We start from the raw sequence: 14,822 nt of genomic DNA on the forward strand, positions 1-14,822 counted from the left end.
AAGCATTTCAGGAATTTAAATATACAATGAAATTTCCATAATCTGTTGAATCCATCTCTGTATGATTGAATTATGTTATATTTAATAACTAAACTGTCTTGTACACAGTTTCCTATACTTTTAGATAAGCAGGACAAAACAACCATCTGTAGGAGTGCTGTACCTCCAGGTTATTCTCCAGCTGTCCACTGTCAGCTACAGTACTTCCCATGCAATAATGAAAACAGTCAAGTCCAATCTGCAGGAGGAAAAACCCAACTGCCTATGGAAAAAAAGCTTTTTTTGTTTTTTGGCAGGCAGCTCAGACAATTCAAAACATTCTAATCACTAATTCAAATTTTAGTTGAAATTGACCTCTTATAGTAAAAAAGAAATTTAAAGAATTACACTGATACAATTATTTGACTACTATTCTTAGGCTTAAAAAAACTGAGACCCAATCATTACAAAAATAGTTTCGTTCACAGTTATGTGGATAAGCTACAATATTCATCTATTTTCAGCATCTGAACTCTACATGGAACAGGACTACATATGAAATCTGAGGTAAATGTCACTGTGGTCTTGCTCACACAAACAAGTAGGAGGTGGCCCTAAAGATATTCTAGTTCTAATTATGTCCAAAAAAATTAGAACCTAAAAAGTGGATGAGAAAACTCCAAGGAAAAAGCTCCTCTTGGTTTTGCGATCTCTACAGTTAAAGCCAGGATTATCTCCTCCAGGTTACTCCAGAGATCACAGCTCCAGGAGCAATACAGGAGAAGCTGAACAAATTTGTAACAAATACCTACCTCTCAACAGCCAAACCTTTATCCAGTTCTTAAAAGACCAGACATAGACAGAAGTACTTATGCTTTGGACCATTTTAAGTAGCTGCATGATAATTTATTTAAAACCCAAAAAATACTCTTATTTCATCTGACATTCTCTTCTGTAAAGAAGGTTGCAATCAGGCATATTCTGTCACTTTTTAGTATGTCCAAAACCAAAGCCAATTCTGTATAAAAATGCTGAATTGAAACGATCACCCCATTATATTAGCAACAAAGATAGCAAAAGCCAACTTTTCTTGTTCAGAAATGAGTCAGCTGAGAGAACTGGAAAAACCTGTGAATGGGACCTTGACCTTTTCTGCTCCTTTGCAATACTGACTGGAGCATTTCAGTTCCTGAAAACCCCATACATAGAGCTGTCCTTCTTCTTTTTAATTGTTACCAATTTTTCCAATGGACTAATGTATGAAGTCACAGTTCCATGTTCCTGATATGCACCGTCAGCGTGTTTATTGATAGAGGAACCATTTTTCAGAGCAACTACATTTCAAGCAATCATACAGACAACACTTTGTTTGAAGAGGTAATAATCAAGGACCAACTTTGAAAATGCAGATCAAATCCATTTTTTTTGTTGGAAGCAATACCTGAGAGAAGGTTAATATCAAGAAATCACAGAATAGCGATAGAAATATTGTGGTTTTAACTTTATGACAGCTCAGTTCACTGTCATGCTGGCAGTAGCCTCATCAAAATACGAATGTAGTTTCACAACAATGTTTATTACATTGACCCGGGCCTCTACAGCTTCTTTTCAACCCATTAAAGAATTCTGAAAAAGAAGCCATGTAGGTTTTCAAGAGAAAATGCAAGGAGTTCATGTGCTCAGTTTCAAGGGGAGATATAAGACTTAGCCCTTAAAGACATCACAGATCTCTCTGATAAGAGATCCCGCACCTGTAACATCATAAAGCTGCACAGATTTCTAAATTATACTCTAAGATTAAACAGAAGATAAGTAAAGGCAGTATGGCGAATGGTACAAATTATTATATGAGGTTATGCAGAGAGTTCTTTCTCTTCTGCACCTGCTCTCCTTCACTCCTCTTTCCAGAAGAAATGTGAAGCTATCATTTCAGGCAACAACCATACACACTGACGTGTGACTTTTGATTCCAAGGGCCAAGCAGCTGCAGCCCACATCTCCAGAATAATCTGTAGCATCAGTGTCTGGCAGGCCAAGTAAGAGTAACAAACAGGAAGCCTCCCAAAGGCCAGTTCTCAGGTTTAGTTGGTGGAACATGCCTTAGATTTCTCAACAGCAAGAAAAAACAAAACAAAACAAATTTTCTGTCTCCCAGGAACAAGATAAGCTAGAAGACTGAATATGAAGCCTAAATAGCCTTTCCTGTTCATGTACTCTACATGTGTTAAGACAATATACTAAACTCTCCCAAGCACAGAGACAGATGAAATGTGGCATTTGTGCACAAATGTAACACCCATGTAAAATTTTTCTAAAATTGGCTTATCACTGTGGTCGGTAGAGCTTCCAAGTCTTTCTACTTACCTAAAATTTATCACAGCACGTTCTATATAACCAGTTCTCCTTTATGCTACACATACTTGAAAATATCTTTAAATTCCATAACTGAAGAAAGATAAGCAACCGAAAAAGGGAAGAAGGAGAAGGAAAAGAGGGGGAAGAGGAAGGAGAGGATGACTTTTAAATATTTAAGAAAGTATGACTCAGGGTTTGGGTTCTGCATTCAGAGGTGCAATTTTAAACCAATAGTTTGTTCAAAAGGTACAGCACTTCTGCAGCAAAATACCAAACCAACAAAAACAGAGCTACAAAAAATATGTGAATATGTGAAACAGGGACAAAATGAGAAACTGTAAAACATGGTCATTTAAGATTTTCTATGAAGGGGTGGAGCAAGGGGGATTGTTATTGGGTTTTTTTAACAGCATTTATTAGAACAGCAACTAACTGAGCCATAACTTCTATGATTTTCAGGGGTCAATCTGTTTCAAGTAATTGACTTCAGCATTTTAAAATATGGCTTATTGTACAGAAAAAGATTCTTTTTACTTTCAGTGTTTGTACTGTCTGATTTACTTCATACGAACACATCAATTTCTCAGAACAAGAAACAAACACACACTTTGAAAATGTATTTAACAAGTACGAGTTATTGATGACAGCTCAATTAAGCTTCCACAGTACTGCAGAACTATTCACACAGCAAAGCAAAAAGGTAAACCAATGGAGAGTACTCTCTGATCAAAACACAGTTATTGTCCATGACAATATGTGTATTTTTAATTTTTAAAATGTCTGTTGGTTTTGGTATATCTTTATCTAAGCAAGCTTATAGCTAGCAGGCTTTTTATTTATTTTTATTTAATGTTCACCTTTAGCTGTAGTGTCTTCTCTAAGTTTTCAATCTTCCTTTCAGCTATTTTAAGCTTCCTTAGCTCCTCTGACTCTCTAAAGGAGCTCTTTGGGGACAGAGACCTTGAATGTTTCACAGGTGGTTCCTGGAGAATAAAACAAGGACATGGTTGAACTAGTTGGAACACCGGATTATGAAAGACATGCAGAATTAAAGAAGAAGTAATTTTGAATACTAATAATGAATTATAAAAAAAAAAAAAATCTGCATGGAATACCAGAGAAATAACAAGCAGAATTACCACAGCGCTACCACTAAAGGTTTCTCTGTGACTCGTTAATGAGAATATTCATTTACATTTACATTGTTTCTTTCAGAATAATGATGTCCCATTAGGGAAGACTAAAGGGTTATAGACTCAGAAATGCAAGAAACCTCATTACAAAGGAGGGGATAGAGGCTGGTCTAATTGCTCTATAAGGGTCCAAGGTTACACTTGATAGGACAACCAGAAACAAGAGGGAAAGGATTTTTTTCCCTTTGAAATAGTTTAACACACTGTGAAGTTGAAGGAACAATATGCTTGAGGAATATAAATACAACAGACAGTAGATCTTATACCATAATGACCATATGGTCATTAACTATAATGTGACTAACTAGAGACAAGAATATGTGTTTATATTATGTACAGCTTCATATAGCAATCTGGAGAAAGAGTATGTGAAAGTAACACTTAAACTGGGCAGCTTTCTTGTTCATTCTATGTCATATGTCCTTATGGCAAAGAAAGAAAGACCTCATAAAATTAGACTTTCAGATTTTCTGAATAACTTTGGTTAAGAACAGTGAAATGCTAACACAAGCTTAATGCCAATAAGGTAAAATACTACTACGCCAATACATAAAGTCAAACAAAAACTTAAGATACATTGTGATTATTGTTGTTGCATTTTGCTACTTTCATTGTGAAGTAACTGATGTACAATAAAATGAATTAGATATATTCTTCTTCAATACTGTATACATCAATACTTTCACTATTCCATTAATTTAGTTTTGAAGAATATCTTAATTAGTAACTGACATTTTTTTCTTTGACCTCTACCTTCCAGTTTGAAACATTTACAGGACAGTATATACCACAGTTCTATTTTAAATAGTATGGGTTTCCAAAAAGGAGAAAAAAAAATCGATCATGAAATATCAGAAAACAGTAATATCACATATATTTATTTATTTTTATGAATGTAAATATCGCCTGTGTGATTTTGTCATTTGGTTTCAGGATTCATTTGCTTTTGAAACATACCTGAAGGAGATTAAACAAAGCCCAACAAACAACCAAGCAAATTTCTTAAAAAATCCCATCATTACAGCCTCACCAAAAGAGATCAAAACCAACCCAAACAAACAAATGAAAAAAAACCCAACAAAACAAACAAACAAACAAAAAAACCCAAAACCCAAAATAAAAAAAAAACAACCCAAACCACCAACAACAACAAAACAAACAAACAAAAAAATAATCACCCAAAACCAAACCAACTCACCTGCACAAACCCAGAAGTAACATCTGGAAAGAATTTTAGTATATTTAAAATCCGAATACCAAAAAAATATACTCATCTTCAAAGTCCCAGATAAAATTAAGATTTTAAAAAAAACAAACAACCCCCAACCCCCTATCTTACATTTCCTAATCATTACATGACCATACCATGCATTTTTTTTCAAGAATTGTTTTTTAGGTGAACTTTATGTTTGTATAAGAAGATCTAGAATATACACAGCTCCTCTGAAATCAGAAATATAAGGTCAAAGCACTGTGCTTGTTGCCAAAGAGAAGGACAACAAAGGAAAAGAAGTGGATCAGCCAGTGCCAGGCTGTTAAGAATAGACAGCCAGAGAAAAGCTGAAAAGGAACAGAGAGAAGAGAAAAAAAAGTACAGAATAAGATAAAATTCATTATCTTGCTGGTCTAATCATGGATGATCAGATACAATGAGAACATTAGAATTTTTTTTAATATATACATGTATAGAGATATTTATACACACAGAGTTTATATGTAGCTGCCTGGGCTTGTGCTAAAGCCAAGGCACAGGAAAAAACAGAAGCCAAGGCACAGGAAAAAACAGAGAAAACTTTTAACTATTGCTGGATATGGAAATAATTTCCTGTGACAATGCATGGGACTGGTGGTATGTATTAAGAACCACCCTATTGCTTTCACGTTTTTAGTGATCAGGCTCAAGGCCTGTGGAGAAAGGGAGCCGGGTCTGGGCTTTACAGTTACACATAGGTAGTTTGAATGCAATCATTGCAAAGGAGGCAAACAGTTTTATCAAGACAAAAGAGACTGTGTAGTAAAATACACTGTAACTGGATTGCCTGGGGCTGCAGTAAAACTCAATTTGAGAGATGGCATCTGTAATACCCTTCTCCCAACTGCAAACTTTACTGCTTCTGCTGTGGCCAAATATAAACATTTAATTTTTAACTCAGTCCTCAAATTCTACAGAAAAATTTTGACATATCTGTATTAAATATATATAGAAATGTATATAACGTTTCAATATTTAATGTTTCTAAAAATTTCTACATGTTTAGGAGTAAAAAAACCCTCCAATTTTATGGGCAAAGAATGTTAATCCAAGTCAGTAAAGGAATCCAGATCAGACGAATTTTCATCAAATAGTCCTAAAACACTTTTACTGAAGACTAAACCAAGTAACAGAAAACCAGAAATAAACAGAGTTTGTAATTTATAACAGATATGAAACTTTGTGACAGAAGACTTAGCATAAAGAAATAGCTGGTAAGAGGATGGGACGCGCATTAACTGATAATGGAGGCACACAAGCAGAAAAAGAAAATATGCCTAATTTTAAACAAACTTCTGTTATCTCTCTGCACCATGAAAGATACCATGGGACAAAGCTGCAAATAGTCACGTTCTTGAATTGAACAGGTTTGGTGTCGAATAAAGTGCCAAAACAAACAAACAAGAAAACCTGCCCAAAAAATCCAAAGGAGGGAAGTCAGAACTCCTCCTGAAATGTCTTAAGAGTACTTTTTCTGCACAGACAGATGAGATCACTGTCTGCCAAGATACAGCTCTGAGGACAGTGGGCAGAAATCTTCAAGTTTTTTATCAGTTGATGAAACAAACATTGTTGAGGCTGAACCCAAGGCTGATCAGATACAGGTGGGGTTTCTTAGGGAAGAAAAATGGCAAATTCTTGATTTGCTCAACAGGAGCAAATCTCAACAGGAACTTTACCAACCAACGTGTTAACTGCAAGTTAACACATGCCTTTCAGTACCTTGACACTATAGACCCAGAAGAATGATATAGAATGTCTATGAATAAAAGGCAATTCTAACTCCATGCACCATACCATGGGAGAGCTTAGGTGTAAAAAACCCCAAACCCTACTGAATCAGCCAGCAGACGTATGAATGTCAGTTGAATCAGCTACCAGCAATCATATAAAGCTCACAAAGTTACAAAGTTTAAACTCCAAAAAGAGCTGTAGGAAGGTTAAGCAACGGGATCCTAAGTTTTCATACACATCAGCACTCAGGTATACCACTTTCCACAGAGAATGGACTATGATAGTTACAGTTGCCTCTAAGTACACACTTAACAATATCAAGAAAGATTACATCACAAGCACATTTAACACAGATTTTAACCACCTCTCACAGAATAAGTCATTTCTGTTACTCTGTATGTAGGCAAGGGATGTGGACTTCTGCAATTCACAAAGAAACCAACGACAAGGTGGTTGATATAGACATATCTGTGCTGTTGCATATAAACAAAGAGAGCTGGAAGCATGCAGTCATGTCCCATTTTGGGCCATACACCACAATTTATCGCAGTAGTGACAAGTTTCTGGTTTGTACCAGGGTCTTCTTTTCAACACCTTTCCAACTATTCCTTCTTTCAAAACCTTAGGCTTTTTAGAGCAGTAAGTCATCAAAGTACTGTCATTCTGATCAGAAGTCATTCCATGCTTATTTTTTCTTTGTATCCTGGGAATGTATACAAGGGGGAATGAAGGGGCAGCACAAGAATCTTTGTAAAGTCAAAAGGATCAGCTTTTTAAAACGAAGATTGAATATCCAACATACTCTTCCTGTCAAATCATGTGCTAATAACTATTGTCAGGAATAATTTTGTCATAAAAGGCTGAAAAACAAGCTAATGAGAAGATATTTCTTTGAAAGGGAAAAAGTAGAGTAAAGGGTCAAGTACTACTGCAGCAGTACTACCTTTTCTATTTTAGAAAATCCAGAGTATTTCCACAATTTCACTTACTGTGTTGCCTAAATACAAAAGATTTCCAGCTCGTCAGCTGAGTTCCCAAAAGTTTCAGTAAGACATTTGTGAGCACTTGGGAAAAAGGGGACATATCAAACAATCTTGACTATTGAAAGAGCATGACTCAGATCTACACATCAAAACAGGAAAATATTCTCTACAATAGGCTTTAAAAGTTATTATTTAGTTTTGCTCAAGAGAGTGCAACTGCTTAATTTCTGACACAGTGATCGGTTCACGACAAACACAGCAGTCTCATCTACTTTACCCTGAGAAAACAGAAAATGACATTGTGGAGGGTCAACCTTTGGCAAAGGGTCAAACACCCAGTCAACTGTTCACCCACTTTCCTTCCTAACTAGGACAGGGAGAGAAAATAAGATTATAAAGCTTTTGGGTTTACCACTCACCATCATGGGTAGACTTGAAGAAAATCAGTTTAAGTTACTGTCACTTTAGGCAGTCAAAAATAAAAAATATATAATCAACACCTTCCCTAACCATGAGGAGCACCCAGCTCCCCACACACAGCTTCATTCCAGCACTCCTGACTTTTTTACCACCCGGTGTGCGGTGCAGGGGGATGGTTTACATCAGTAGGTGACAGTTCCTCTTGGGCCTTTCTTTCCTCCTCACACTTTTCTCCTGCTCCAGCACAGGGCCTCTCCACAGGCTGGAGTCCTTCAGGATAAACCTACTCAAGAGTGGGTCTTTCATGGACCACAGTTCATGCAAGAGAGCAACCCATTCCAGCATGGACTCCCCTCCACAAGCTGTGGCTCCATGAGCAAATATCCATCTGCTCTGGGCTCCTCCACAAGCTACAGCACTGCTCCAGAGTGCCCCTCTCCACAGGCTGCAGGAAAATACCCATTCCAGCACGTGTTGCAATTCCTCCTGCTCCTCCTTCCTGACCTTCGTGTTTGCCAGGCTGTTTCTCACCTTCTGCTCTTCACTCTACATTGCCTGTGTAGCACTTTGTTTTTCCTTAAACACATTTTCACAGAAGTGCCACCAAATGCTCCCGGAACAAATGTTCTAAAATATGTATTTTCCCAAAACTAGCATACGGTACGTGACATTAAAAAAGAACAAGTCACACATTTTTCAAAGAAAATGTTATGAGATACCAAAGGTGGATAAACCAGAAGGTTTCTAAAGAAGAGCACATGATGGTCCACCCTTGCAGATTATTTATACCATTCAGAATCATGTTCATCTTTGCAACCTTGTTAAAGTGATCTCTTCCAAGATTCCCATACTCTCTACAATCACAATAAAAAATATATGAGGAAGAGTCTGAACACACTGAACGGCATAATGATTTCACCTAATTAGTAGATTAATTTAAATCATAGAATTATTTACAGACCTCTTTCATTTACTATAGCTGATAGCTATTATTGTTATCTTATGCCTGAATTAAATTTACAGTGAGACACCATGAAAGAGGCAATCCAGCACTACAGAAAGTTCAAAGTATAAACTTCAAAGGACATTGTTGTCATTCTTCCTAGAAAAAATATTATATCCCACTCTAAAAATCAATACTTTGGAATAAAAAATCCTTTCCATTCGAAAAATCTTAATAATAACCAATTATATTTCTCTCATTTTCCTTACACTGAAAGATGGTCATTCTGATAAATACCACAAAATATCTGATAAATATTCATTTTAGCAAACCTACATAGAATTTATCCTTCAAATAGTTCATTTAATTAAGAATCCCTTATTCAGTATTTAATAAGGTAAAACCTTCTACTCCCAACAGCTATTTTAACAAGTCTTTGGCAGATAACACAAGAACTATTCAAACAGGCTTCCAGAATTATAAGCGTCAACAGATATTAAAATTATTATCTGGACCCTTGAGCAAAAACGTTTGGCTTCACCAGCCTGACTTAGACACAAATACATAAGACAATAAAACTACCCTTCCTCATGCCTTCTTCCAGTCCTCATACTGCTGCTTTCCAGCATATCTTTGTGTACAAATTATATTCTGCTAGGTTAAGATCTGCTTTTTTCAATTTTTTCTGTAAAAGTTCAATTTCAGATTCTCGCACTGCAGTATAGAACTCTAGCTCACTTAAAGAAGGCCACTGAAATACCTAGAAAATGACAGTACAGGTATATTACACTTGTAACAAAAAATCAAAATCACAACAGACCATTTACATAAAATTTCCTAGAAAAAGATATTAACAATATTACAGAAATGTGTAAAAGCAGCAAATAATTCTGCTTTCATAAATGACTCATTCATCCATAATCAAAACCAGATCGCAAAATATTAAGTAAACATTTTCAGACCACCACCATATTTTCCAAATCCAAACTTACATTCGTAACAATGGTTGTTCTACACAGATGTTTCTTCCTCAGTAGCTTATTCTACTATGGTATTTTGTATGTCACATGCCACCAAAATTTCTTGACAAAATATTGCACCTTCTGGACTTGTTTCTGGTGAAACTTCAAGTTGTAAGTATCACTGGATTAACAAAACAATCCTTAACTGCATATTCTGTCAATAAACAGATATTGTTAGTTAAGCTCTCCCTAAGAAAAATACCTTTTTAATGTGAATCTACAACTTGTACCCATCACATCCTTAAACACAGACAGTACAAGTGTTGCGGTAAAACTGAAGACTTAGAGAAAAAAATAGATTCTAGATCACAGTGTTACTCAAGGTAGGTATGTTATTTCGTTAAACCACTGAATTCCAGGACCTTTCCTAGCTATCAATCCACGTGCAGCAATTCCTTGGCACAATACAATGCTGCTGCATACCGATCAACCTGGCCTAGGCACCAAACCTGTTCAGACAGCAGACGTTTCACAGGTAGCAGCTACTGTAAGTTATATCCCTGATATCCAGTACCAGATTGATGTGTACACATGACAAGAGGGATCAAGTCACCAAGGCTTGACGACTGACTCCTCGTCAGTTGAGTTTTCATTACCTGGCAGTGATCACGCCCCACTCTGTTACAGCCACTGGGCAAAACTTTCTTTGCTCAGGGTAAGCATCAGCAATATGCCTGTTTTGTCACCTTAGGGCAATCAAAAAGTAAATGCTTAGCTCAAGACTCCTCCACAGTGCCTTAAGGCTGGGGACAGACATTCATCTTCAAACAGCAGTGCCAGACAAGGATGATATAATTCCCAGATAGTCAATGCATCCAGACAGCTGGAGGTTAGCACCTCAGTGCCATCGCTGGAAGAAGGGATGATGCAAACTGGCCCCCTAATTGACTGCATAACTAAAAGGAATGGTTAGTTTAAAAGGTCAGTGGAAGTGGCTTGAGCTGACCTTGTATTGCACTGATGAAGGCAAATTAATGAAACTCTATTGCCAGCCATGTTCTGACAGCAATTGACAACCAGCTGGGAGGCAGTAAAGTCTTCAATCAACAAACATGATCCAGAAGACATTTTGTCAAGACTTACCTAGAAGTTTTATTTTATACTTACTTTCCCTAATTAACAAGGTTCTGACAACATAACTTTTTTGCAACTGTTTGAGCATATTCTTAAGACAAACACTCATTTCAATAGAGAAGATAAAATTTGGTAAAATCATCACTTGGTACTACCATCTCAAATACTGGTATGCCCCACGTAAAACAAGTCAGGTATACTGACAAAAATCAGAAAAAGCCATGTAAAAAAAGGTTAAGTAAATAAATGTCCAAATTCATGCCAATCAAGAAAAAAGGTGGTCCAAACACCAATCAAAGCTGATTAAAATCAAGCAAACACCTTAGTAAGCTTAGTATTTGTTAGAAACAAACTAATGGGCACACACATTTTATGTCTACGCAAAATATATTGGTTTTCCTAAAGTCTAGTATAAACTCACGATTTCAACAAATGAATTACAAATTAAGGATATCAAGCACCTTTTTTAGAAAAACAACTACTTCATCCAGACAAAGAAATTTGTCAAGAGACTAAAAGTTGCCCATGCTTTGGCTGACTGTTCCATAAGTTTTCCTTCTGTTCCTCATTTTGCACAGTTATTACCACCTATGATCAGTAAAAGGCCAGTTTATAACCATTAGTTTATTAACACACAGGGAAAAAACCCAAAGGAAAACAGGAAAATGAGGAGCAGACAAGCCACGCAATCAAAAGAAAGCTTTAAAGAAAATTGAATTTATTGTTTGTTTGAACAAAACCTGAGCACTATATAAAAAGAAAAAAAAAATCCAACAAAACCTAGAAGACAGTGCCAGTAGATAATGAAAATGTAGTTATACTTCAGTTCTGGAATTAATCTTTTTACTTGAACTTTATTCTTTCTTTTTATGCAAGAGAAATACATCTACCAACTTGACACACACTGAAATCTTACTGATTTCTCAGTTGCATGTAAAAAAAGAGTGTGGAAAAAAGCTTTTCAATTATATAAGTAACTCAAAAAAGAGTCAACAACTTCAATCTGTTACAATAATTTAAATTAACATTACTGTTACTTTAAAAGGCATACAATTGTTAAGTGCTCATCAAATCATTTAGGTTGAAAAGGACCTTTAATATCCTTAAATCCAACCACTGTTACAGATTTTTAAGCCATAAGAACTACAGAAATTTCACTAATGATTTCCTTCTTATTGTATTACTATTTTTTATTTTCTTCTTAAAAAAATTAAATGCTGAGTGCTTTAAAACATAACTCCATTTAAGAGTCACAGACTACATCAAAATCTTGCTCCTCTATGTCATTCAAGTTCTGATATTGACTTCAAAAGGACCAGTATATGAACAGCATTTTTCATTTGTTTTGAGGTTATTTTTGTACTCTTATCTTCTTCCAAAAGACATCCCTAGAAATTGCCATGCTGTGATACGTATTTCAAATAAAAAACCATAAAGGTACAGTTTCTAATAAAACCCTTACAGCAGTCTCTGCGCACATGGCTATACAGACATATTTCTTAGAAAACCAAATCCAACAAATCTAGTCTTAGATCTTACACCTCAAAAATGCCTATGCTTTTACCTCAGTATTCAGCAGATCACTGTTACCAAAACATACTTACCAAAAGAATTTGTGTCTTCAATATCCTCAAAACCTGCTCAATTTTTCAAGAGTACCTGTGAAGTTTCTTCAGTTTCAGAAATTCTAAGAACCTGGATGTAACCTGATGGGATCTATTTAAAAACTAAAGTTTTGCTTACCAATGGGCTCCAGTTTAAAAGGAGTTGGGTATCACTTTCTGTTAAACTTAACATATCCTTCAATATTTGAGAAATATTATTTTAATTTTCCTAGCCTAAAGACTTTGTTTATTTAAATACCAAGAGAATTAAAGTTAAACATTATTTTTTTAGACATGAAAGAAGACCTTCCAAAGATAGAAAGCTGCACGAAATTAGTCTCTCTGGTCTTTTGTTTTAGATTCATGTCAATTTAACTTCAAAATTTCAGACTTTTGTATTCTAGATGTCTTTGGTTAAGAGCAAAAAAAAAAAAAATTAAGGCCACATTATTTAGTGAAAATATTGGGGTACTATGAGAATGTTGACTTCTGTATAAAAACATTACTAGATGAAAAAGCCAGAGTTCCAAGAGTTATGCATGAAAAAACAACGCCCTTTTTACAAGGGCACGTAGTGACAGCATGAGGGACTATGACTTCAAACCGAAAGAGGGTAGATTTGAATCAGATACTATGATGAAATTCTTTACTGTGAGGGTGGTGAGACACTGGAACAAGCTGCCCAGAGAAGCTGTGAATGCCCCATCCTTGGAAGTGTTTAAGGCCAGGCTAGATGGGGCTTTGAGCAACCTGGTCTAGTGGGAGGTGTCCCTGCCCATGGCCATGGGGGGTGAAACTAGATGGTTTTTAGGTTCCTTTCAAGATAGGTCATTCTACGATTCTATGAAATGCTACATACCATCAGATCCTCAGAGAGAGATGTGACCTTTTCTTGGCTTTTCCCTTTCTAGCTTTACATCTAAACTCTAATTTGCAATCTAAGAATTAAGTATTACAAATAGTAAGACCAAATAATTTGGACTATAAAGGAACTCTGATTTAAAAATCTTAACCCTAGCAGGAAAAACAGAATAGTATTGGGTTTCAAGACTATATAAATAATTCAACATCCAAGGTCTGTATGAAGGATGGAGTCCAGTTTCATACTAAAGGTCAAAAATCTGCAATCCATAAAATTGCTGTCTGACAGGCAACACCACACTCTTCAATGGCTTCTGCCTCAGAATTATCATTGTAGATTTTTCGTCATATGAACTGAAATAGTAATGCACCTCAACAGAGAATTCCATGAAGGTTCACTTCCTAAAGACTATTCTGAATATTATATGTAAAACTAAAATTCCTATGAGATAATCATTTCAGTGTACACATAATGGTGACCCTCTTCACAGTCTATCCATCTACATGCTGAGTGCAGCAAATGAAAAGCTTTCACTCCATTTTAAGCACCTTAGATTAGACTCTACCTGTATTACAAGGTCTAGCTCAACAGAGTAATGGTTTCCTCTTTCACATTGCAAAATGAGTTTACATCACATGCTATTTTATAAAAGACAATGTGCCTATTGCAATACTGAAACTTACATTAAAGGAAAAACATATATTCCAAGTAAATGGCAGAATTTTTATTTACATTTTAAACAACAAATACAACCAGGAAAATATTTATTTCTATCAAGCAGATATCTCACAAGTCTTACACTTACATGTCTTTTCATGGTGAGACTCGGCTGATGTTTTCTAGATGCATTAATCAAGCAGAAACATAAGCAACACCTTTGCCACAAACCCGTACTGTATGGGTAACCATCCACTGTACTTAGGGACAGGAACCAAATTTCACTGTTGTCACCTATCAAAAGCAGTACAAACAGTACTGCAAAACTACAGCTATGCTCCATCATATTTGTATTCTGCATGACTTTTCTGAAGGGCAAAAGAGAACAGGTACCAAAGGAATGGCTACCCAGGAGCTTCAGGACTAATTACACAGTCTAACATGTATTTCTGTTCCTTATGTGTGCTTGTGCTCAGCCTTTTCAGCACAAAGCTGTGCTAACACCAACTGCACTGTACAAACACTATGGGCTAGGAGAGGACAAAAGAGCCTGGACAGTCTTTCTGTGAGTTAGACGCAAGCTCAACTCTGCTTCAGACTGGTCAGGAGGTGCACTGTGGCTTGGTGAAAGCTAAAATGTCAGCAACAGAGCAGAGTTTAGACATACAGCTCAGACTAGACAATAGGCGTACAAGATTACCAAAATATCTGAGGCGTACAAGATTACCAAAATATCATAGCACA

General features: G+C 36.0%; 1 protein-coding gene across 9 annotated transcripts in view; it reads right to left on the reverse strand.

Annotated features, from left to right (window-relative positions):
* CNTLN (centlein) overlaps nt 1-14,822 on the reverse strand; it is a 185,189-nt gene that overhangs the window by 99,063 nt on the left and 71,304 nt on the right. For all 9 annotated transcript variants that reach the window (XM_085042179.1, XM_085042178.1, XM_085042177.1 and 6 more), the window contains one exon: nt 3,192-3,317. In XM_085042179.1, the coding sequence (XP_084898305.1) occupies nt 3,192-3,317 (126 nt within the window). The remainder of the gene's footprint in view (nt 1-3,191; nt 3,318-14,822) is intronic.

This window comes from Lichenostomus cassidix, chromosome Z, assembly GCF_008360975.1.
Source record: "Lichenostomus cassidix isolate B80296 chromosome Z, HeHo_3.0, whole genome shotgun sequence".
In the NCBI taxonomy this organism is placed as follows: domain Eukaryota; kingdom Metazoa; phylum Chordata; class Aves; order Passeriformes; family Meliphagidae; genus Lichenostomus; species Lichenostomus cassidix.